The 24563-nt window shown below is 36.6% G+C and overlaps 3 protein-coding genes across 4 annotated transcripts; 2 read left to right on the top strand and 1 right to left on the bottom strand.

Moving 5' to 3' along the window:
• Window positions 1-262: 262 nt before the first annotated feature.
• tmem237b (transmembrane protein 237b) lies at window positions 263-10640 on the top strand. 2 transcript variants are annotated; one of them, XM_084128497.1, is made up of 14 exons: window positions 263-410; window positions 511-561; window positions 3114-3145; window positions 3249-3262; window positions 3449-3520; window positions 4902-5027; window positions 5162-5255; window positions 5402-5562; window positions 7205-7331; window positions 8008-8199; window positions 8329-8402; window positions 8932-9028; window positions 9319-9440; window positions 10445-10640. In XM_084128497.1, the coding sequence occupies exons 1-14, from the start codon at window positions 393-395 to the stop codon at window positions 10504-10506; spliced, it is 1242 nt and encodes a 413-aa protein (XP_083984623.1). In that variant the 5' UTR covers window positions 263-392; the 3' UTR covers window positions 10507-10640. The 2 variants fall into 2 exon arrangements, with proteins under 2 accessions (XP_083984623.1, XP_083984624.1); XM_084128498.1 differs by lacking the exons at window positions 263-410; window positions 511-561 and adding an exon at window positions 2901-3009.
• On the bottom strand, window positions 10601-16816 carry zp2l2 (zona pellucida glycoprotein 2, like 2). Its single transcript, XM_084128496.1, has 9 exons — window positions 16382-16816; window positions 14807-14997; window positions 14595-14692; window positions 14313-14470; window positions 12130-12319; window positions 11815-11959; window positions 11658-11736; window positions 10912-11025; window positions 10601-10822 (listed from the first exon to the last, which is right to left on the bottom strand). The coding sequence occupies exons 1-9, from the start codon at window positions 16701-16703 to the stop codon at window positions 10698-10700; spliced, it is 1422 nt and encodes a 473-aa protein (XP_083984622.1). The 5' UTR covers window positions 16704-16816; the 3' UTR covers window positions 10601-10697.
• Window positions 16817-17098: 282 nt separating this feature from the next.
• On the top strand, window positions 17099-24499 carry cyp20a1 (cytochrome P450, family 20, subfamily A, polypeptide 1). Its single transcript, XM_084128657.1, has 13 exons — window positions 17099-17308; window positions 17527-17576; window positions 17661-17827; window positions 18863-19008; window positions 19240-19407; window positions 19503-19575; window positions 19670-19785; window positions 20348-20402; window positions 20787-20907; window positions 21526-21637; window positions 21903-21967; window positions 22057-22146; window positions 24074-24499. Exons 1-13 carry the CDS (start codon window positions 17237-17239, stop codon window positions 24222-24224), a joined length of 1386 nt encoding a protein of 461 aa, XP_083984783.1. The 5' UTR covers window positions 17099-17236; the 3' UTR covers window positions 24225-24499.
• Window positions 24500-24563: the final 64 nt, after the last annotated feature.

Raw genomic sequence — 24563 nt, 5'->3', positions numbered from 1 at the left:
TATAGTCATCTGCATTACACAGAAGTTAGCCTACATGATTATTTACATGCTCTAAGGGAATTTCATTAAAATAATTGTAAATATGAATAATACGAGAAAAACCTTACAAGTGTCTTGTTTTCTGTTTCTATTGTGTACATTGCAGTGTGACTTTAGCTACCTGACAGTGAGTAACAACATCTGCCCTTATATACGTATAATTACGGTCTGAATTGTTGCGCGCCTCTAGTACAGACAATACGTCAGGAAAGTGAGACGCGCCCACTCGTCTCCAACATCAACAATAGTCAGCGTGCACAACAAAATCTCAGATCACAAACGACATGTACATTCAAAGATAATTTTTACTCATCAATTAAATCGATAAAGCTTATATTATTCAACTCCAAAGAATGGATACGGAAGCAAAGGTTTGTTACTTGCCTGAATGAGAAGCCTCGTGCTCTGTACAGTAGTTTTTTTGGCAAGCAGTTGCTCACAGACCTGAATTAAATATATTATTGTACGTAGGTTCCCAGCACAAGGAGAAGAGATCTTCCTCCAATTCCTCAAGGACAGAGGGTAGGTCTGGGATATTCATGACATTTCAAATGTGTTTATGTTTCTTTGAGCTGTGTTCATCAGGCTTTTGCTCTGCCTGTAGGGTTGTAAATGTAGAGAACTGGGCTTTCCGGGCTTATCCACTACAATCTGTTTATCTCTGTTAAATAATGTTGTTTAAGACAGTCTGGACTAAAGTAATACCAAATAAATAAAAAGTGTCTAATTGCGTTACTTGGTTACTTTTTTGGAAAAGTACTGCGTTACGTTACTTTTGCGCTACTTTTTTTCATCCGGGCTGGGCTTGTTTTGTTTGTTTTTTTATAACGAAAAAGTTATATTTCGGGGCAAATGTAAAGACCCTTTCACACCAAAAGTGAAATAAGCCTCAGGCTGAAGGAAATGCAAATTCATGGATGTACAGTAAAGGGCACAGCTCAAACAAACATTTCCAGCATCTGTCGTTCTGGATGACGGAAGAATAGGATGCAGGAGAAAAAAGTTTAACACTTACTTTACCAATAAAAACAAAAAAAACTATAGTCATTTTTGCTTATGGTTTAACTGAATCATTGAAGGTCAGAAGCAAGTACATTGGTCAATAAAGTTAGATTAAATGCATAAAAAATTTATGTTTTATTTAACATATTTATAAAGTTTGCATAGTATTCTGATTTCTGATTTTATTCATTTTGAGGAATATTGATTTTTTTTTTTTTGTGCAAGTGAGATGAGTAAATGCTCACATTTAGTCTAGAACTACAGACCCTTTCCAAAAAATTTGAATATCATGGAAAAGTTTATTTATTTCCATAATTCCATTCAAAACGTTAAACTTCCATAGATTATAGATTCAGGGCCCACAACTTAAACGATTTCAAGTATTTAGTTGTTTATTTGTACATAATTTTGGCTTCCAGCTCATAAAACCCACGAAAATAGGATTTCAAAAAATTAGAATATTACATGAGATCACACAGTAATTACACAGTAATACCATGGTCATTGAACCAGGTTTTGGCTCTTTTGGCAGTGTGGGCAGGTGCAAATCCTGCTGGAAAATGAAGTCAGCATCTCCATAAAGCTTGTCTGCTGAAGGAAGCATGAAGTGCTCTGAGAATGTCCTGGTAGACGGCTGCGTTGAGTGGACAGTGCAGTGGACCAACACCAGCCGATGACATGGCTCCCCAAACCAACACAGACTGTGGAAACTTCACACTGGACTTCAAGCATCTTGGATTGTGTGCCTCTCCATTCTTCCTCCAGACTCTGGGACCTTGGTTTCCAAATGAGATGCAAAATTTGCTCTCATCAGAAAAGAGGACTTTGGTCCACTGTGCTTTATTAAATCCAGAGTCAACGCAGCCGTCTGCTCGATGGTGTTTTAAGCCCCCAATGGCTCCTTAGAGGCAGCTAACCCTACCCTCAACCTTAAACCTACCCATCCCCTCGCTGCCTGGAAGGCGCCGTTGGGGGCTTAAAACACCAAACACCGAGCCGTCTACCAGGACATTTTCAGAGCACTTCATGCTTCCTTCATTTTCCAGCAGGATTTGCACCTGCCCACACTGCCAAAAGAACCAAAACCTGGTTCAATGACCATGGTATCACTGTGTAATTACTGTGTGATTTCATGTAATATTCTAATTTTTTGAAATCCTGTTTTCGTGGGTTTTATGAGCTGGAAGCCCAAATTATGTACAAATAAACAACTAAATACTTGAAATCGTTTAAGTTGTGGGCCCTGAATCTATGATCTATGGAAGTTTAACGTTTTGAATGGAATTATGGAAATAAATAAACTTTTCCATGATATTCAAATTTTTTGGAAAGGGTCTGTACAATAACCATCATGTTTACACACAACGCCTCTGCACTTTGATTTGTCTCAACATGGGGACAAGAGAGCTGTCAGTCAATAAATGGGAAAACAAAGTAACTTGCGTTACTAAAAAAGTAACTCAGATTTGTTTTTGTAAATTTTAAAAGTAATGCGTTAATTTACTAGTTACTTGGAAAAAATAATCTGATTACATAGCTTAAGTAACTTGTAATGAGTTATCCCCAACACTGGTAATTTGTTCCTGTGATGGTAAAGCTGAATTTTCAGCATCATTACTCCAGTTTTCAGTGTCACATGATCCTTCAGAAATTGTTCTAATATGCTGATTTGGTGCTCAAGAAACATTTATTATTATTATCAGTGTTGATAATGAAGTTATGATGAACAAATGTTTTAGTTAACTACAGTAACCCTGGTGTGTGTTTATGTCAGAAGGTTGAGTAACACTGTTTGATCCTTCCTTACATAATCCTGCTGCTTGGCAGATGCTCGTCTCAGATTTAGACACGCATTAATCCTTGCTTTAAGTGCACCAAGATGTTTGTTTGTAGTGTACATGCGCAAATGTCCATTTCTTCCCTTATGTTCTCCCTGTACTCTTGAGTGGAATGGCGAAAAAGACGGTGGTAAGCTTCATTAGACAAAATAAATAAATGTAGAGCCCTCGACAGGTTTAGCATCTGACTGGAACTGTTTTTTGCTAACCAAATATTCCCTTTTAACATTTTAGCGGGGACCACGAGCACTGCCATCTATGCCAAGGTAAGATCACCTAGCAGATTAGATGTTTACATTGTAATTTATAAAGGAAAATCACATGCTGAGTCTCTTATTTCCTCTTCCTTCATTATGCCTTCAAACACAGTCAAGACACAGCAGGTGAGTGTTTCTCTTTTAAATGTTTTTCACATTTGGGATTTAGTGTCTAAATATGCTATTCTGGCATTTGTGTAGGTGGTAGTGTTTAAAGGGCTATGATGTGTCTGTTTGATTGCCTTTAAGTTTAAACTTAAAATGTAACATTATATTCATTATATAATGAAGCTCATCTTTTGTTCCACACAGAGGAGATGCCTGCTCCAAAGAGTAGGAAAAAGAAGGTCAAGAGAGACGTAGAGAGTGTGGATGAACCTGACGGTGAGTTTAGGTGATAAACAGCACACGTGATGGGAGAGAGTGGGGCTAGTTGTCACACAGTAAAGTTGTCACAAGGGCTTTGTCTCAGTAACTATATATTACTGTATATTGTATATTGGTTTTAAACACAGGTTTATAACTATCATAAATTGGGATACTTGTGTCATATCCTCCAAACCACTTTTTTTTTTTGTAACAAATGAAGACAGTAAATGTCTTTTATAAATAATATGTTTATTATATACAATTATTTATTTTAAAGGGTTAGTTCACCCAAAAATGCAAATTTTGCCATCAATTACTTGTTCTAAACCCGTAAGACTTGTTCATCTTCTGAACACAAATGAAGATCTTTTTGATGAAATCTGAAAGCTTTCTGTCTACACAACTACCACTTCCAAGCCCCAGAAAGGTTGAACGAAATTGAGGATTAACCACTGGAGTCAAATGGTTTACTTTAATGATGTCTTTACTACTTTTCTGGGTCTTTAAAGTTTTATTTGCGTAGCAGTCTATGGAGGGACAGAAAGCTCTCAGATTTCATAAAAAATATATTTTTTTGTGTTCTGAAGATGAACGAAAGTCTTACAGGTTTGGAATGACATGAGGGTGAGTAATTAATGACAGAATTTTCATTTTTGGGTGAACTATCCCTTTAATTACAATTTCTTTTGGCAACATAAAATGGTTTCATATTTTTGTATGTTATCTTTTAGATTTTTGTTGTTTCATAAATTGTTTTGTGCTTCATAATTATTTATATTTTATTTTATTTTAGTCTTTAAAATGCTATTTAATGGCAGGGTCCCATTTGGGGCATGTTGTCACAAAAGTGGATGCTCTAAAATTTAAAGCCACCATTTTATGGGATATTGCAGTACGTAATTCTTTTTTAAATCCATGTGCCAACAACTTCCCCTCCCACTTGCAACGAAATCTGTTCTCTGATGATGTGTTTACTGGCGTGAGGACGGGACAACCTGTCACTCACATGAGATGGACCAATAGCAAACCACAACCATCCAACGAGCCAATCATTTCCCAATAGACAAAATCAAGTCCTGTCCTACATTTTTTTCTGGTTCGAGAAGCCGTTTTACTCAGATATACATCACAATAGGGAAGAAAACATTATTGCATCTTCTGTAAATCAGCAAATTAGAATTGTTTTGCCTACTTTATGTATACACAATACATATTTACCTTTGAATGGCTGTCAATGGAGAAAGATGCATTTTTGGAAGATGATGTTGTAGTTACAACATCTTCTAACATGGGCTACTAGACATTGCAAACCAGCTAAACTTGACTGCTGGGTATTACCTGTAAAAAGCATGGTGTTGCACTTGTGATAAGTGTGTTTTACCCTTGACCTTTGTAGATGTTGGAATGGAAATGGGAGGACTTACCAGTCGCAGACAATCCGAATGTCAGGAACCTTTGTCCCCGGAGCCTCTGGATAATCCGCCACAAAGGAGGAAAAAGAAGAAGAAAGCACAAGCCATTGGTAAAAACACTGTTCATTTGCATTTTGCATGTCCTGTTCAATTCAACTGATCTGATATCTGTATAGGCGTGATTTTATTTACATAGACAATAATAATAATAACACAGTAATGCTGATTTGCTCTGATTGATAAGATGTGGAGGGAGATCAGACAGACCTGGTGTCAAATGGAGATATGGTGGATCAGAACACTGACGAAGAGGTGACACGCAGACCAAAAAAGAGGAAGTAAGTAATTTTCTTACCTTAAACTGTTTGATTATTGAAAATTAAGAAGGATCCAGATATGCACCACTGATATGTTTGATTTTTTTTTATGACAGCTTTCTGGATTTAATTTGCCATTGAATTAACAATTATATTTCTTTCTTCAGAGTGAAACCTAAAGTAACAGAAACGCAGTCCAACAATGAACTGGACATAGAGGATGATGATATCATCACAGACCCCCAGGCGCCAATTCCCCAGCATTCCTTGTTCACCGCTCCTCAAGGGCAGAGTCAGCCTGTGGGGAAGGTGTTTGTGGAGAAGAGCCGTAAGTTTCAAGCACATTGTGTATATGGTGCAGGTTTTTAAAGGTTCACCGAAAAAATTATATTTTGTCATTAATTACTCACCCTCATGTCGTTCCAAAACCTTTAAGACTTTAGTTCATATTTTTTATGAAACCCGAGAGCTTTATGTCTCTCCATTGACAGCTACGCAACTAACACTTTGACAAAAAGATCATAAAGAGATCTTAAAACTAATCCATATGAATTGATGCGCGAGAACAAACCTCATTGGTTCTTGTGGAAGCTCAAACGTGCTGTGTAACACGTGAATGAACCTCATTGGTTCTCTCACGTCAAGCAAACATGCTTGAGCTTCTGTTTATGTTGATGTTTATATGTGAATAAAAGCCTAAATTAAATCTGTTCATCATATAAAGCGATCGAGTCTCTTTAGAAAATTTGAACTAAACCGCTCAATTCATATGGATTAGTTTTACGATCTCTTTATGAACTTTTTGAAGCGTCAAAGTTGTAGTTACGTATTTGTCCGATTTTATAAAAAAGATCTTCATTTGTGTTCCGAAGATGAACGAAAGTCTTAAAGGTTTGGAACGACATGAGGGTGAGTAATTAATTGTAGAATTCAAATTTTTGGGTGAACTATCCCTTTAAGACTGTTTGCAAGTTCATAAGTTGCAACATTTTACATATTGGGCCCTATCTTGCACCCAGCGCAATTGACTTTGTACACCGACGCATGTATCATTCCTATTTTGCAACCGACGCACAGCGGACTTTTCCCTCCACAGACGCACGTCACTAAATTAGGGAATGAATTGCGCTCCCGGGGGCGGTTCAGCGAAAAGAGGAGGCGTGTTCTGGCGCAAACGTTCCCTGGTGCTGTTTTGCAGTTCCAGAAAACAATTCCGCTACAGACCAGGAAAAACCTAGTCTAAAGTCAGTGGCGCGTTTTCAGTGGCGCGTTCAGATGCTATTTTAAGGGCGCATGCTTGGCCATAATGTAGAGTGTGCACAACGCGCATACACTTTGCTTCTCTCATCTAGCAGTGGACATTTTTGCAAACCATACATAATTACAAGGAAAAATATTCCACATGAGGGAAATCATTGTGGTGTCCATGAAGATGTGGAAAAAATAGGCATAGATCTAGCTTACACATTTACCCAAATTATTATACGCCTGTTTAACCAAAGCTTATTTGGGTGGGTTTCTCCCATCCTCATACAATGTCACTTCTCTGTCTTTTCCAGCCCTGACGAGAACGTCGGTCTCCTCGGCTATGAACCGCTCCTGGCACACGCCTGGCAAATCCGCCGTTATAATAGCAATCCGCCATGGAACAAGCGCGCCTGCTCTTAAAGTGAATGTGAGATGATGCTCTGGTTGGTTTATTTCACGTTACGCCCAAACCACACCTATGAGTAATGTTGCTACTTCAGACCAACCCATTTTAGATTTGCGTCGGGCGCAAGAGTCATTTATCCCGCCGGTATAATAGCAACAGATCCGCCCACAAAGTTACTTGCGTTTCGCGTTTGATACTTGCGTTTCAGATCGGTAAAATAGGGCCTCTAAACTTTTACTTTTTTGTAAGTTGAAATTGTTTGCATGCAAGAAATGAAGGTCAAGTGTAAGTAGTGAGCATGTTTCTTTGGTCACAGGTCGTTTTCAAGCAGCTGAGAGAGTGGACCAGTGGAAGCCCAGTGTCCCGATGGAGCAGAGCTTTATGGACATCCGTTCAATGTGGACCACTAGAGATGTCTCCTTGAGAGTACACAGTGGCTTCAGGTGTCCTTTCCATTAAACGACATGTTATTTTCCAGTTCTTTCAGATCGGCGCAATTGATTTGGCCTGAGGTGCCTTTTTGAGTAAAAACAAGTTTTTTTAAAGTGCACCTATTATGCTTTTTCGGATATTACCTTCATGTCATATGTAATATAGAATATAGATGACTTTGGATGCATGTAAACCTGTTGTAGTAGTCATGCAAAACAAAACCTTTAAAAAAGCATAATATGGGCACTTTAATCACTCAAAAATGGACTGTAGCATTAGAGGGTGGAAGCAATATCAAAGTTTCTTTAAAAATTAATTGCATGCTATTTGTTAAAATATATGGTCTGGTTGGAAACGAATGACTAATATACAAAATGATGCATTTTAATCCTGTTGAAATCATTATAATATGCTGATTTGGTGCTCAAGAAACATTTCGTATTATCACAAAAATAAATTGGTTAAAAGTTGTTTTTTTGAAACCTTGCTACTTTTTTTTTCAGGATTCTATTTGAAATATATATATTTTTTTAACATCATAAATGTCTTTACTGTCACTTTTGATCAATTGAATGCATTCTTGCTGAAAAAAAAAGAAAAAGATTTTCACTGACCCCAAACTTTTGGATGGTAGTGTACATCTATGGAAAGACTATTTTCTAAAGCGTGACTGTTCCTACTACACAGAGTGATTGGCCTGTTTTCTCATGGCTTTCTGGCTGGTTATGCTGTATGGAATATCATTGTGGTCTATGTGTTGGCTGGGGAACAGTTGAGCACTCTCTCCAACCTCCTGCAGCAGTATCATACCCTGGCCTACCCCGCACAGTCCCTGCTCTACCTGCTGCTGGCTCTCAGCACCGTCTCTGCCTTTGACAGGTGAATCACCAAACCTAACCATGACCATTCACTTGGACCAACAAAAGTACAGTTACACTGTAGTCACAAGTGTTTATAGCTTTCAGAGCCCTTGAGATGAAACAATGTTTTTGTTCCCTCTCCTAATAGGTTAAATCTGGCCAAAGCCTCTGCGGCCATGCGGAGTTTGCTAACCCTGAGTCCTGTGGCGCTTGCCTCCTTCTGTGAGTTCAGCATTTCCTTCTGTATTTTTCCTCATGTACTCATGCAATGGACCTTAGTCAGGGTAGCGCCATGTTTATTTTTTTGATAGGAATTAAAACGAGGCTATGAGGGATAGAATACAGAGTGTTCAATGTATTGTTTAACAACATACCAATTGTTCAGGTGACAAAATGTCTTTATGAAAAAAGATCGGTTACACTTTATTTTAAGGTGTCATTGTTACAGTGTAATTATATATTTAAGCACTGAGTAATATTAAGCAACTACATGTACTTACTATAGGGTTAGAGTAGGATTAGGATTTGGTTGAGGGTTAGTTGCATGTAATTATGTATAATTTACTGTTATTACTATGGTAAGTACATGTAACATAATAAAATAAAGTGTTACCAAAAATTCTATAAAAAGTTTTGAAAGTTACATCCTTGAAATCCTTGAAAGTTACAAGCTGCCATACACAAAATAATATCTGTAGCCTAGCCATACATGTAAACAGCAATGTTTTAATGTATTCCTTTTCTTTTTCAGTTTACTTTTCTGCGCTCGTTTTATCGTTAAGCCAGCAGATGACGAGTGACCGTATCAATCTCTATAATCAGTACTCCAGCGATAATGTAACACTCTGGTAAGATCCATCGCATTAGAGCATGCTGGGTAAATACCCTACAGCAGTGGTTCCCAAACCTGTCCTGAAGGACCCCCAACACTGCACGTTTTCTTTGTCTCCCTAATCAAACACACCTGATTCAACTCATCAGCTCATTATCACATGGGTTAATGAGATGATGAGTTGAATCAGGTGTGTTTGATTAGGGAGACAAAGAAAACGTGCAGTGTTGGGGGGCCTTCAGGACAGGTTTGGGAACCACTGCCCTACAGTATTAAAAGTGAAGCGGTTGTCGTGTCTCCTTTCAGGCAGCCGGGCTCAGAGCACAGCTTTCTTTATCCCTGGATCATAGTCAATCTGGTGGTCACTTTGCTGGTCGGGCTGGCGTGGGTTCTGATGTCAACAAGTCCAGATATCGACCACACAGAAGGTAAATTCTACAGGATGATGAAGTTCAGAGAGCAGTCTTCTGCTCTCCTGTGGCTATGTTTGGAATTGTATACTAGTGTACTGTACTGTATATGGTTTTTAAAAAAAATGCATGTGAAACAGAGCACATTATGCAACGGTTAACATTTCTATGATACCGTGTCATCACGGAACCATGTCAAGTTATACATTTAATTCAGCGGCAGTTATTTCAGAATAAAAATAAATATATTCAAAAAAAGCTTTCTATTCTGATCAAATAATGAACTTCCATTCAAGCATTTGGAATTAGTACGATTTTTTGGTGACAGTTACACATTACTTGTACTTACTATAGTAAATTATGCATAATTATAAGTAACTAACCCTAAACCAAACACTAACTCGTATAGTAAGTATACGTAGTATCATGGCCAAGGATCAAGCAGCACAACGGTTTTGTACATTCATACTAATAATACATGTTTGAGCACCAAATCAGCATATTAGAATGGTTTCTGAAAAATCATGTGACACTGGAGTAATGATGCTGAAAATACAGCTTTGCATCACAGGAATAAATTACATATAGTAAAATAAATAGAATACATTGATTTGACATTAATGAAATCTGTTTTTACTGGATCTTCGAATAAATGCAGCATTGGTGAGCTTAGAATTTTTTTAGCTGTTTTTTTAAAGTCTTCTTTGCTCACCAATGATGCATTTATTTGAAGAAACAGTAAACACTGCTTTTTCACAGTAATATTATTAAAATGTAAAATGAATGTATTCCATTCTATTATTTAAAATGTTATTTATTCCCATGATTGCAAATCTGATTTCTCAGCACGGTAGTTTATATATTGTAAATTTTGGAGAAAAAAGAAATTTGTACGAACATTAGCTTACAACACACACAGAACAGTAATAGAATGCATTCTGAATATAACCTGGTGTGTTCTAAACTGAAAATCTAAAATTTCATATGTAAAGACACATATGCATGTTGTTTTTCCCTTGTAGATTTTATAATGTCGATGGAAATGGAATATCCAAAAGCAGAAGAGAAGGACATCACTGCATAAGGCACCTGAACTAGTTTTTTTTTTCTACTATATTTTGATACATGGTCATTGTATGTATATATATTATAAATGCTTGCCCATTGTAAAGTCTCAGCAATAAAAAAAAAGAAAATGTTAGATAAACATTCTCTGTCTGATCGATATAAGTGATCACAAAAAAGAGGCCAGATTATTTAGTTGTTTTATTAACATCACACTGGAGCAGGCTGAGGACGAGGTCTGGTCCGCTGTATTATAACAGCAATCACAAGCCCACAGACACCAAACACTGTGAGAGCTCCTGCCGCCCATAATCCATAATCCAATATCTGCGGGACTAGAAGAGGTAAACACTTCCAGGTAGAAGCTAGTTTGGATTGGTTGTTTACTGTATGAATGTTAACAAACATCACAGTGCTTTCATACCTTCTTTAGACACAAGATTGTCAGAAACCGGCAAATGGGAAACAATTATGACTTCCCCACTCGAAACTACAACCTGTTCCTTAGAATCCTTTAAGTCTTCTGAAACAGCCCTTCCTAAAGGTCAGGAAAAAAAATAATAAAAATTACACAATGTCTAGAATCTATGTAGCTGTTCTCACTTGTCTTGCTGTAACATAAGCTTATATACATTTTTTCATTTTTTTATTATTAGAATACTACTACACAACATCTAGAATCTTCCATGTAGCTGTGTCCTGCTGTTACATTCTATACATTTAATTAATAGTATTATACACCACAACATTTAGAATATACCATATAGCTTTACTATACATTTATATTCAATCATGACAACTCTCGGAATAGTTTTAGTATGTTATTAAATATGGCAATGTTAATGTATTTGGTCTTAGCGGACTAGATCTGCTACGCTACTCTTAACAGATACACTGTGAGCATGTAAGATACACTGCTGCTGCATAAATAGACATTCATAAATCCCGTAGCGGATCTAGGCAGGTGGAGGGTTTTTAGAGGATCTCTGATAGCATGCTGCAGGACTAGTTTACAGCAAACATTGAACCATACTATTTAAATGTTGAGCAAGCAATCTCATTGGCTGTAGGATCAGCAGAGGCCAATCAGCTTGTGCCATGTGGTAATGTGATTGCTTGCAGTTGCATGTAAAGGACCTGCAACCTCTATTTACACATGCACACACTCACTTTTCCTGCTGCCACAGCTGGGCTCACACGGCTCAGTGGCGGAACGGTGGCAAACAGACGTAGTGCAGTGAATGAAAATCTGTTGAAGAGAGGGCAGAGGACAAGAACATAAGTAGGAGCTAAGAGAACAACATGTGGTGGGCAAGAGGATACATACCCTTTCCTGTACAGGGACAAAAGAGGATTGATCTACAAAGGTGAACATCTTCACCACAAAGCGTTTGTAATGAGATGGGTACTGCAGCCCTGAGGATCCAACAGGAAGCGGAGTGGTCAGATAATGGTCATCCTTATATGGACAGCTATGAAGAGTAATTAGAAAAATGGTACACTTCAAATAGTGATTAAGTTCTTTGGCATTGAGGTATATGGCAAGCTTTGAAGTTAACACATTGCACTAAATGCCCATTTCCTAAACTTATTTAGATGATAAATTAGTTATGAAAGAAGCCATGAAAGAATTCAGGCTTACCCTTTAAGCACTAGGTCCCACTGAGGCAGGCTCAGGGGTTCAGGAGTAGAAGTGGCCCAGCAGTGGTCCAGGACCAGGATAACATTCGGATCCGTCCTCTCTAGAATCCGCACCTCCACATACACAGGTTCTCTCAACACTTTTGTAACAGGATAGTCCTCCTCAGAGTAGTATGAAGTGTACATATCCTCTTAAATGCATAAGGAGATTACTGAATTAATTAACTGCATCTCACTCATCTACAATGATAGTAATTTGATATAGACCTGGTATTAATGATGTCGTATTACTGGTATTCAATGCAGAAAAAAATAAATAAAAAAAACTGGGGGAAAAGCATCACCGTTTCCACAAAAATATCAAGCAGAATGACAATTTTCAACATTGATGATTATCAAATTATTCTTGAGCAACATATTAGAATGATTTCAGAAGGATCATGTGACACTGAAGACTGGAGTAATGATGCTGAAAATTCAGCTTTGTCATCACAGGAATAAATTACATTTTAACCCTTTAACTGTCACCCCCCTTTTTGAGAATGGACATTAAAATGCACTATTCAAGCTTAAATGGTTGTAATTCAAGAATGCTTTGGAGTATAGACCTAAGTTTGGTCTTGTTTTAAAGGGAAAAAATAGCAGATTATTGCTGAAGTGAAATCACTTCAAAAAATTAAAGTATGAAAAAGTTATGGAAGTTTAAATTTACATTAAATCAAATATAATTTATTTCATATTTTTATTTTATATAAAATATATATTTTATAAAATATGTTTTACAAAAAAATTACTATCAAATCAAAGCCATATATCTAACCAAGTTGTGTTCCAAATTTGAAGTTGATATCACAAAAATTGAAGTTCCCATGAGATTTTGTTTAGGCGAATTACCAAAAATAGCCACCGGGTGTCATTGAATTCCATTGAATTTAACTGTATGCATTCTACCATTACAAATTCATAAATTTCTGTCCAAATATCACTTCTGTCACAAAATATGGAACCTTGAGACTCAGACCTTTCTGACAATATGTGTTTTGTCAAGATTAGAAAATATTTTGATAATAAATTATGAAACATAATGATGCCCAAAAGGGGAGGAGCCTAATAAAATAATTTAGAGTACCGTTTCTATGGTAACACAATGTCCAATTTCAAAACACTTTTCACAGGATGAATTCTGAGATCGTAAGCTTTCAAATGATACCTAATTTATGATAACTACTAAAATATGTAATGTAATAAAAAAAGGCAATAAAAAAGATAATATTATATTTTAGAGGATAATATATATATATTATACTTTTTAGAAGATAATATTATTTTATTTTTTTTATTGACAAATACTAGATTAAATGTTTTATTATGAACTTTTAGCATGAAAACCAAAGTTTCAATTATTAAAAGTGTGTGCGTCGACTTTTTGTGACAAAGGTCAGAACTCCTGTTATGATGTAGTTTTTTTGAGGTGCGCTCTTGTCATAAATTCATCTATTAATGTTCCTGCATAAATTGTAACAAAAAAAAGTGCTGAAATATCTATTAAGGAGCCTTAGACCTTTCCAACGATATATAGTTTGTCATGAGTAGATTAGGATTTAATAGTAATATAGTGAAGTAAATTTAGTTTGCCCGTATACGGGCAGGTGACAGTTAAGGGGTTTATACAGTAGTCAACATTTGAAGTGGATCAAAAAAAGTTCATCAATGTTGTCCTAAGACAAGAACGGCTATTGTTCAAAATTCATGTACACATTTGATGAAAGGTTGATCCATTTCAAATGTTGACTACTGTATATTAAAATAGAAAAGTTATTTTAAATTATAATATTTCACAATTATAGATTTACTGTATTTATCAAATGAATGCAGCCTTGATGAGCATTAGATCCCTCTTTCAAAAACAAATCTTACCAAACCCATACTTTTGAACGATAGTGTATATAGAAATTGCAGTTATTTTTGTATCATGTCTTTATACTTTAATTTCTATAACTTTGGATCCAGATTTTTTGTGACCTTGCTTGTTTGACAAGGAACATTTCAGGATGATTTGGTAAACTGGATGAGTTTCATGATTTTATTTCAGTCCTTATCATATTTTGCCAAGTAAGCCACATTTGAAAAACCTGACTCGTATTGGTTATGATGTCAAATAGTTGGTTTCAGGATTCTGCTTACCATCAGGGCATCCTTTAGCGGTGCACTGTCCCTTGGCGAGCCGGAGCTCCACTCTGAGTGGCCCAAGCTGAGAGACAGGGGGAGGAGGAGGAATCGTATTCACTTCCGCCACCAGAGCCTCAACTGATGTTCCCGAATACCTGCACTGGAACTCCAGCCTTCAAGACAGACAGGAAATACTGACGGCCCTTTCCACGGATTTTCTTACCAAAACGTTGAACACAAAAACAGACCACCAAGGTGAATTCCAAAAGTGCACGTGATGAGACGAGCCCTCCTCACTCATAAGCACTGTCTCTCGTAATTGATCCACGAGGTCCAATGCCCACTTCATACGCAGATGACATTATGTTCTCATAAATAACAAAACCGCTTTCTTCCTGAAGGAAATAAAATAGGACAGATAACAGTGACCATAGGGTGAACTAAAACAATGACTCCCCATCCACCCATGACTAATAACATACTCGGGCTCTCCCTCCGTTCACACCCACCTTCATTCTGGTGCCACAGGAGCTAACAGCAAACTGATAGATGGCAAAGGTGGCAGTACTGCCGACAGGCGCGCAGTGGCCACTGAGGTCGCTCTCCAGCATGTGGATGGAGTCTAAACTGATGTGTGGAAGGGTGGCATCTCGAGCTACGACCAGTACAAACTGCCCATCCCTCGTGCACTGCAGGGTTACTGGAACAAACGGGGGAAAAAAAGAAAAAACACTTCAATGTAATTAGACTTTTTGCACTCAATAACCAAGTCATCATACAGTTACAGTGGTATCTAGATTATATATTGCTTATATATAGACTTACACACTGCCCGACCAAAAAAGAAAAGAAAGTCGCTGTTTGGATTTAAATGGGCAAATGCTTAAGAGCCTATGATTGGATCATTATTGCAGTGATTACTACATTGTGTAGCATGTTAAATGGAAATAAATGTGACATTATTTTGGTCAAGATCTTGTGTTGACCATGCACATCCCAAAGACTTTCAATGAATTTAAGGTCTTTACTCAGCGCTGACAATTCATGTGTGAAAATAACTCTTCATGCTCATCCCAACCATTCTTTCATTCTTCCTGATGACATCCTGGAATATGCCCATGATGTGTGTGTCTTCATGGTTGTTTAAGAAATGAAAAGCTACACACTCCATCAATTAGGGTTAAAATAACTGTTCCCAAACATATTACATGCTAAAAACATAATCACTGCAATATCCAGTTATAGACTCTTAAGCATTTGCCCATTTAAACCAAACCCTTTTTTTTTTTTTTTTTGCCATAGCAGTCAAATTAATTTTCTCTATAAAAACTAGTATGACTATACAAATTGACCATTTACTACTGGTCAAATATTTGGAATAATTACGTTTTTTTCCCCCTGAAAGAATCTGCTTACACTCACCAAGGCTGCATTTATTTGATCAAAAATACAGTAAGACAAGAACAAAAACATTAATATTGTGAAATATTACAACTCAAAATAACTTGTTTTAATACATTTTAAAATACAGTTTATTTATTTGATGCCAAAGCTGAATTTTCACCATTTTTTGTAAAATTATAAACATAACTTTAAAAAAAAAAATCAGTTTAATGCAGCAATGCTAAATAAAAGTACTTTTTTCCCCTTCTTAATTACCACACACACTTTAGAATAGTAGTGTATAACGGTTTCCAAAAAACTGTTTTGAACATTGATAATAAGAAATGTTTCTTTCTTGCAGCAAACCAGCATATTAGAATGATTTCTGAAGGATCATGTGACACTGAAGACTGGAGTAATGATGCTGAAAAATCAGCTTTACTTCACAGGAATAAATTAATAAATTAAAAGTATTGTTTTGTTGACCAAACAAATGCAGCATTGGTAAACATTAGGGACTTAAAACTACATCTTACAAAATTCCAATCATCTAAAAATGTTGGTAATGCTCATAAATACTAGCAAAAAGTACCATGGTAATCCCAATTAACTTTAGACTATAACGTCCTATAAAGTAGCTACCGTGTAAGCTGGTCACAAAGTATACTCATCCATTTTCACGGTGTCGTGCAGGAACTCACCAGCCTTGGCATAATAACAGCCCTGTGCATCATGACAGCAGCTGATGTCCTCACATTCTTCTGGAGTGAGGTCAGGTTCTCCACACTCAATGCGCTCGTGCTGCTCCACCACACAGCGCTGAGACCCGGAGGTCCTCGCCGGAGTCCTCTCCTCCTGCTGGGGATTAAATATCTCCTGCTGCCGGGGAAACTCCTTCAGACCTGGTGAGAATGGCAAACCACCGGCCTGATACTGGGGCATTTGCCAGGAAAACTGTGGATCCTGAGCATTGCTCAAACATACAATAAGCGTAAACACAATTGATGATGCAATTACCAACATTTTTGCGGCTTATTTTCGCTAAGTAGCATATTCTTGCCTGCGTGTCACATTTAAAGAGCTCATAACGACCCTAATTAACATTAGCTCCGCCCCTTTAATTAATAACAAACCAATGCGGTAAAGGTAAACGAGTTATTTTATAGCATAGAAAACCACACATTTACAATTTTACGTCTATTTAAAATAAAAAATAAAATACTCATATTACAAAAAAACAACAAAAAAACCCCGTATATTTAATAAGAGCCATACAATAATGTTTTATTTGAACCTGTTTGGGTACTTGAGGTAAAAAAAAATTGATTTAATTATAGAAGATGTAGGCTATCGATTAAAATAAATCCAAATGTCCATAAAAATAACCCATCCTCTCTGCGATTGATTGTTTTAGCCTTGTTTACAGGATGTGTAGTTGAGTGCCGATCCACAGGGGCGCAGGTTTCTGATGGTCACTGCAGACGTGGATTGTTAGCTACTAGTTCATTGAACAGATTACATTTATGACGAACCTTAGACATTTCTGAAAAGCAAATATGCTGGATTTTGCTATATTTGCAGTGACATTTGTCATTATCCTCATCGGTGCCGTCCTGTATTTGTATCCGGTGAACAATTTTTTTTATATTATCTGATCAGTCTTGCAAACTGTTGTGTAGTTTGTTGTGATCCTGTTTTATATTACATATATGTTTGAAACGCTGTTAAATATGTTTGGTTTCAATTCTGACCTGCTGCCTTTGAAGGTAGTCTTTGGAGGGGGGAGTCAGCCCTTAAAACTATGGTTAACTGTATTAACCTCTACGTGTTCTTGTTTTATTGCCAGTCATCTAGACGAGCCTCAGGTGTTCCTGGACTAAACCCCACTGAAGAGAAGTAAGTAAATTAAGATACTCTCCTTCTCTTTCTTTTCAATCTCTAGTCAATTTTTCCAACAAACATCTTTCTTCACTTTTCCAGAGATGGGAATCTGCAAGATATAGTGAACAGAGGAAGCCTGCATGAGTTCCTGGTGGGTCTTCATGATGAGTTTGGGTCTGTGGCATCTTTCTGGTTCGGCAGGAGACCAGTGGTCAGCCTGGGCGCTGTGGACCAACTGCGACAACACATCAACCCCAACTGGACCAGTGAGGAGCCTTTTATAAAAAAGGATTTTATATATAAAGAAGCTCTGAATTTCAAGGAATAGTTTCAAGGAATTCATTTTGTTACCATTTACTGACCCACAAGTTATTCCAAACCTGTATAAGTTTCTTTCTTCTGTTGAACACAAAAGAAGACATTTTGAAGAATTTTGATAATCAGATAGTTGACGATTGCCATTGACTTCCATAGTAGGAAAAAACTACTATAAAGGAGTCAATGGTTACCATCAACTGTTTGGTTACCCATATTCTTCAAAATGTCTTATTTTGTGATCAACAGAAGAGAGAAACTCATGCAGGTTTGGAACAACATGAGGGCGAGTACGTACAAAATGTAAATATTTGGGTGAACTATCCCTTCAATGAAATTCACATTTTTGATCATAACCTGATATATGATTTATATATATTGAATTCATAATATACAACACTGTTTAAAAGTTTGTTGTTTTTTAAATGTTTTTGAAAGTATCTTTGCTTAAATAAATGCTCACCAAGGCTGCATTTATTTGATCAAAAGTACATTAAAACAGTAATATTGTGAAAGTTATTTCAAATTTAATATTATTGTTTTCTATTATAATATATATTAAAATGTAATTTATTCCTGTGATTGCAAAACTGAATAATCAGCATCATTACTGCAGTTTTCAGTGTCACATGATCCTTCAGAAATCATTCTAATATGCTGATTTGCTGCTCAAGAAACATTTCATATTATTCTCAATGCTGAAAACAGTTGTGCTGCTTAATATTTATGAGGAAACAGTCGTTTTTCAGGATTCTTAGAATAGAAAGTTATTTGAAATAGAAGTCTTTTGTGACAGAAATGTCTTTTTACTGTCATTTTCGGTCAGTTTAATCAATTCTTTCTGGATAAAAGGATTAATTTCTTTTAAAAAAACATTACTTTCTGACCCTAAACCTTTGAACAGTAGTGTATAAAGTAGCATGAAGTCGTTTTTTATGCATATTATTATGCATGCTTTATCTAACAGATATGTACCCTTTCCTCAGCGGATTCCTTTGAGACAATGCTCAAGTCGCTGCTTGGTTACCAGTCAGGTTCAGGAGTGGGAGCGTCTGAGTCGATGATACGAAAAAAAGTGTATGAAGGAGCTATCAATAAAACCCTGGAGAGCAACTTCCCTCTATTGCTTCAGGTCTGTGGAGGAGTTTATGCATCACTTGTTTCACATTTTTTCACTATTAGGACCAACAGCAACAAAGTTCTTTTCATTGCATTAATCTGACCCAATGATATTTGCCTTACACTAAGTAACTGACTTATTTCTAATATTAAACCGTTGCAGATTATGAACAATACTGAATATAAAGATTAAATAAGAAAGTGCCCTTTTTTTGTTTATGGACATGTAATTCCTCATTTTTAGCTGGTGGAGGAGCTGGTCGATAAGTGGGCATCTTATCCTAAATCACAGCACACTCCACTTTGTGCTCATCTGCTTGGATTGGCAATGAAGGCTGTCACTCAGCTTGCCATGGGGAGTCGCTTTCAGGATGATGCTGAGGTCATTCGGTTTCGCAAGAACCATGAAGCGGTGAGCGTTCATCAGTAGTTATATTTAGCGTCATGCGTATAAAAATGATATGTTAAATTTTACACTTAAATGTATACAATTCTGTATTTGAATAGATCTGGTCAGAGATCGGGAAAGGTTATCTGGATGGAGAGAAGAGTTCCAGCAGAAAGGCCCATTATGAGAGTGGTACGAAAGAAGGCAGCTCAGCAGCTTTTTGATAGTGCTGACTTTGTTTTTGATTGTTCAATGTCAATTGATCATGTGGGTTTGTTATTTGCAGCTCTGGCTGAGATGGAGTCAGTGTTGAAGTCTGTGGCAAAGCAGAGAGCTGGGCAAGGATCCAGTCACTCATCTTTCGTTAACTATTTACTACAATCCAATCTGACAGAGCGGCAGGTGACATCTCAACACATTTTTAAATCGGGATACTGACATTATTATTAACACACTTATCTAGGGATGCATGATATATCGGCCACCATATCGGTATCGGCCGATATATGATAACTTAAAATGTTAAGAAAATTTGGCCGATATATTAAAGCCGATAAATAATGGATTATTTCCTTCAGCTGAGGCACTTCAGATGCGCACTGTGTTTACCATTATGGTTTTGAATTGCTTGAAATATGATTGAAATCACTTCAAAAAAGGAAAATACAGTTAAGTGCAACATGTGCTGTGCAAGTCTATCATTTAGGCTATATAAAATTATAATGAGAACATTATAATTGTGTGCTTGGGTCATGGCTTTTAATGGTGAGACTTTTGTTTTTGTAATCAGGGTCTCAAAAAGTATATACAAATTTGGATTTAGATTTATCGGCCAATATATCGGTTATCGGCTTTCAAATATAAAGAATTATCGGTATCGGCTAGAATTTTCATATTGGTGCATCCATACATTTATCCATACATTTTAAACAAACTATTATTAAATGTGTTTTGCTGTGTTCAGGTGATGGAGGATGGTATGGTTTTTACTCTAGCTGGCTGTGTCATCACTGCTAACTGTGAGTTTCAATTTCTCTTTTCTGTAGCTCCAGTGCTATTTTAGTATTATTCGTAAATAGTGTTTTTATATTTTGAATGAGCTTTAATTTTTATTAGTGCTGTCAAATCGATTAATCGCATCTAACCTAAAAGTTTGTGTACTCTGTGTGTGATATTTATATATATATATATATAAATTGTATTGTATTTTATAATTTTTTTACAAACTTATGTTAGATGTGATTAACCACGATTAATCATTTTGACAGCACAAATTAAAAATTACATTTTATTTCAGTTAACGAAAAAGTTTTAGTTTTACTTAACGATAATAATCCAGTGTATCTCTTCTGTTTCACTTTCATGTTTGCATTTCTGTTATTCTTATCTGTATCATTTCCCAGTGTGCATCTGGGCAGTTCACTTCCTATCAGTCTCAGAAGCAGTGCAGGATCGGCTCTATAATGAACTTGTTGAAGTCCTCGGAGATGAGCCTGTTTCCTTAGAGAAGATTCCACAGCTTAGGTGAGTCTTAGGTGAATTTATTCATTCAGCAGATGATAAATCATAATGACTGTAAGTGATTAATCTTCATCTCATTAACTGGTTTCACAGACAGGGCTTAGATTAAGCCAGTTAGGACAATTAAGTAGCTTTTATAAACGTGCCTTAAAAAAAAAAAAAAAAAAAAACATTACTGGTGTGCGTCTTGAGACAAAACAATGGCACTGACATATTTTAAGATTTGTAAGTGCAAGTTGTTTTTAGTTAAGATGGTTAAGTTAACATCTTACATCGTATGGCTAACATTTTAGTCTGGGACTAAGCTTAAGCCTTGCCTGTGAAACCTGGGGATAATGTTGTTTTTTTTCTAAGTCACGTTTATAAAAGCTACCTAAATGTCCTAATTGAACTAAAGCCTAATCCTGGCTTAATCTAATCCCTGTCTGTGAAACCAGGCATAAAGGTGTTCATATTAGTGGACAAAAAATAGATGTTTTGGTAAAAAGAGATGGTATTTATAATTAATAATTTTTTCTTTTTCTCTTTACATATTATACCATATGTGCGAAAACCAAGTTTACATTTTTTGAAGTAATACAACATGGAAATCATCATACTTCTCCATGTCTTCCCCACCAGATACTGCCAGCAGGTGCTGAATGAAACCGTCCGCACAGCCAAACTGACACCCATGGCTGCCAGATTACAGGAGGTGGAGGGGAAGGTGGACCAACATGTCATTCCCAAAGAAGTAAGAACCTGCTTTTCTCATTACCAGGCCAACAAAAAACAACAACAACAAAAACTCTGCAGGATTTAAGTGCCAATCATTCACAAAATTCCACACACCCATTGCCCCTTGCATGTTCATTTTATTTTGCTTTTAGATACTGCTAATTACATCTAGTCTAGTCAATATAGTGCTGTGACTTGCCTATAAAGTTGTTATTAATACAGCTTGACTTTGATAGAGGAGAGGCATGCTAACGAGACTTGTTGTTCTGTGATGTTTGTAGACATTGGTTATCTATGCCCTGGGTGTCGTCCTTCAAGATGCAGATACTTGGTCACTTCCATACAGGTACGGGTGTGTTTGTGTATGTTCATCCCATATAAGGTTGTGTAAGTCATGCTTTGTTGGTATTCTTATCGGTTTGTCTTCCTTGAAAGGTTTAATCCTGACAGATTTGCTGATGAGTCAGTGATGAAGAGCTTCTCGCTGCTTGGGTTTTCAGGGAGTCAGGCCTGCCCTGAACTAAGGTACAAAGAAATACAGATATTATCTTATAGGGATAGTTCATCCAAAAATGAAAAATGATGTCATCATTTACTCACCCTCAAGTTGTTCCAATCCTGTATGAATTTCTGTCTTCTGCTGAACACAAAAATATATTTGGAAGAATGTTGGTAACCAAACAGTTGATGGGCACCCATTGACTTCCATAGTACTTTTTTCCCCATACTATGGAATTCATCAACTGTTTGGTTACCCATATTCTTCAAAAAATGTATTTTGTGTTCAGCAGAAGAAAGAAATTCATGGAGGTTTGGAACATCTTGAGGGTGAGTAAATGAATTTTCATTTTTGGGTGAACTATCCCTTTAAGTAAATAGCTATCAAGGAGATCACAAGAATAATTCAAGTTTATTATTTACTCACCCTTGTGTCTTTTCAAACCTGTATGACTTTCTTATTTTCTGTGGAACACAAAATAAGACATTTGGCAGAATGTTCAGGCTGCTATATTTCACATAGCATAAGTGAATGGCAACTGGGTCCGTCAAGCTATTATCAAGCCGTATTATATTGAGTCCTATTTTCCAGTGTTTTTCAATTTTTGTACTCTAAGGCCCTCTATTGTCCAATTTTCAATTAGACAGTGGAGACAATATTTAAAAGCTGTTATGATAAATTTGTTTGTTTTCATAATGTTATATTTGCACAAACTAGGAGCGTCACTTCATTAAAATAATTAAAATTTTGTAATTCTAGAAGTTTCAAGAACTGAATGTTTTTCACCGTTTACACTCTTTTCAGCAGTTACATATTTTAGAGCTTGAGATAACTAAACTAACATATATATATATATATATATATATATTCACTATAGAAATTTCCATGACTTTTCCAGGTCTAGAAATTACACTTACAGGTTTTCCAAAACAACCGTAACCCTGGTTTTTAAATGGCCTCTATTATGCTATTTTAAAGGTTCCTAATTTTGTTTCGTTCCCGTACAATTGGCATACTTTCATCCAAGGCCAAAAAACACTCTGATTTCTTATACATTGCAGCATCACCTCTTTTCTCACAGTGCTTGAAACGGTTTCTGAGGCCCAATCTGTTGTGATTGGTCACGATCATTACCATATCTGAATTTCAGCTCCAGAGGCTTCCTCAGCACTTGTTTTAAACAGTGATACGAACAGTAACAATAGTGTCGGTTTTCATATAAATTCGAGCCTGAGTCTTCATTCTTTCGAAGTGCATGTAAAGTGGATTTGCTTTTGCAGCGCAGAGAATAGCGTCTTCTAGAACTGTGGACAACACGAACCAGACTCTTCTAGGCCTCTACTACAACGTGTTTGAGGGCGGGTCAAAGTAGACATTGAAAACCATTGACTGGCATTATGCAAATTTGTTGCAAACCTACATAGTTTTGTCCAGGAAGTAAGACTGGAATTACTGATGACTCTTTTCAGGCAGTTCAGAATCTGTTCTTTCTTTTGTTCTCCATTTATCAAGCAGGCCGTTTACATTTACAAACAGATATATTACACACTACGTACATGAAAGGTAATATCCAAAAAAGCATATTAGGGGCACTTTAAATGAAAAGTTTTTAAGAGTGAATCAGTTTATATCTTGATTTTCAGCTGTTTTACAGTAGCTTATTTTAAAGCTGGTTTTATCTTATCAATTTATGGCATCTTGTGGCCCCCTTTGAAGTGTGCTGAGGCCCCCTAGTGGTCCCTGGCACCCTGGTTGAGAACCGCTTCTATAAATGTGTAGGACATTCTGCTAAATATCTCTTTTTTTTTTTTTTTTTTTTTTTTTTTTTGTCAAAGAAAGAAAACATAGAGGTTTTAATCAACATTAGGGTGAGTAAATAATGACCAGATATTCATCATTGGGTCATCTAGTTCACAAATCTTCTCTCCCTGTCTCTTCTCTTCCTCTTTTTAGATTTGCATATACTGTGGCCGCAATGCTGCTCAGCACGCTGGTGCGCAGGTTGAGACTGCACAGTGTTAAAGGACAGGTGGTTGAGGCCAGGTATGAGCTGGTGACCACACCTAAAGATGACACCTGGATCACAGTCAGCAAGAGGAACTGAAGGACTCATATCTCACGTCCCTGACAGCCTCTTCTGGGAAATGTGAATTATACATGGACAATGGCATGTGCTCCACGTTGTGTCGGGCAGCAATTGCTGAGATCAATGCGATGTCATTTAAAAATGGTCCAGGTTGTTAAAACTATATGCCACAGTTTTTAGAGCTTCATTCCGTCAAAATGCCACGGACAACAACGTTTTATAAACAATGAATCCAATCTTTTAACTGAAATCTTTCAATACTAATACAAATAAAAAGTATGTCTATCTCTGTATGTCTATCTTTGTCTGTCTGAATATCATAAAAATACACCAAAAAGACAGAAAAGAGTGACGAAT

Source organism: Abramis brama (genome assembly GCF_963993115.1).
Source record: "Abramis brama genome assembly, chromosome: 11".
Taxonomy (NCBI): domain Eukaryota; kingdom Metazoa; phylum Chordata; class Actinopteri; order Cypriniformes; family Leuciscidae; genus Abramis; species Abramis brama.
This window is presented reverse-complemented; position numbering and strand designations above follow the sequence as displayed.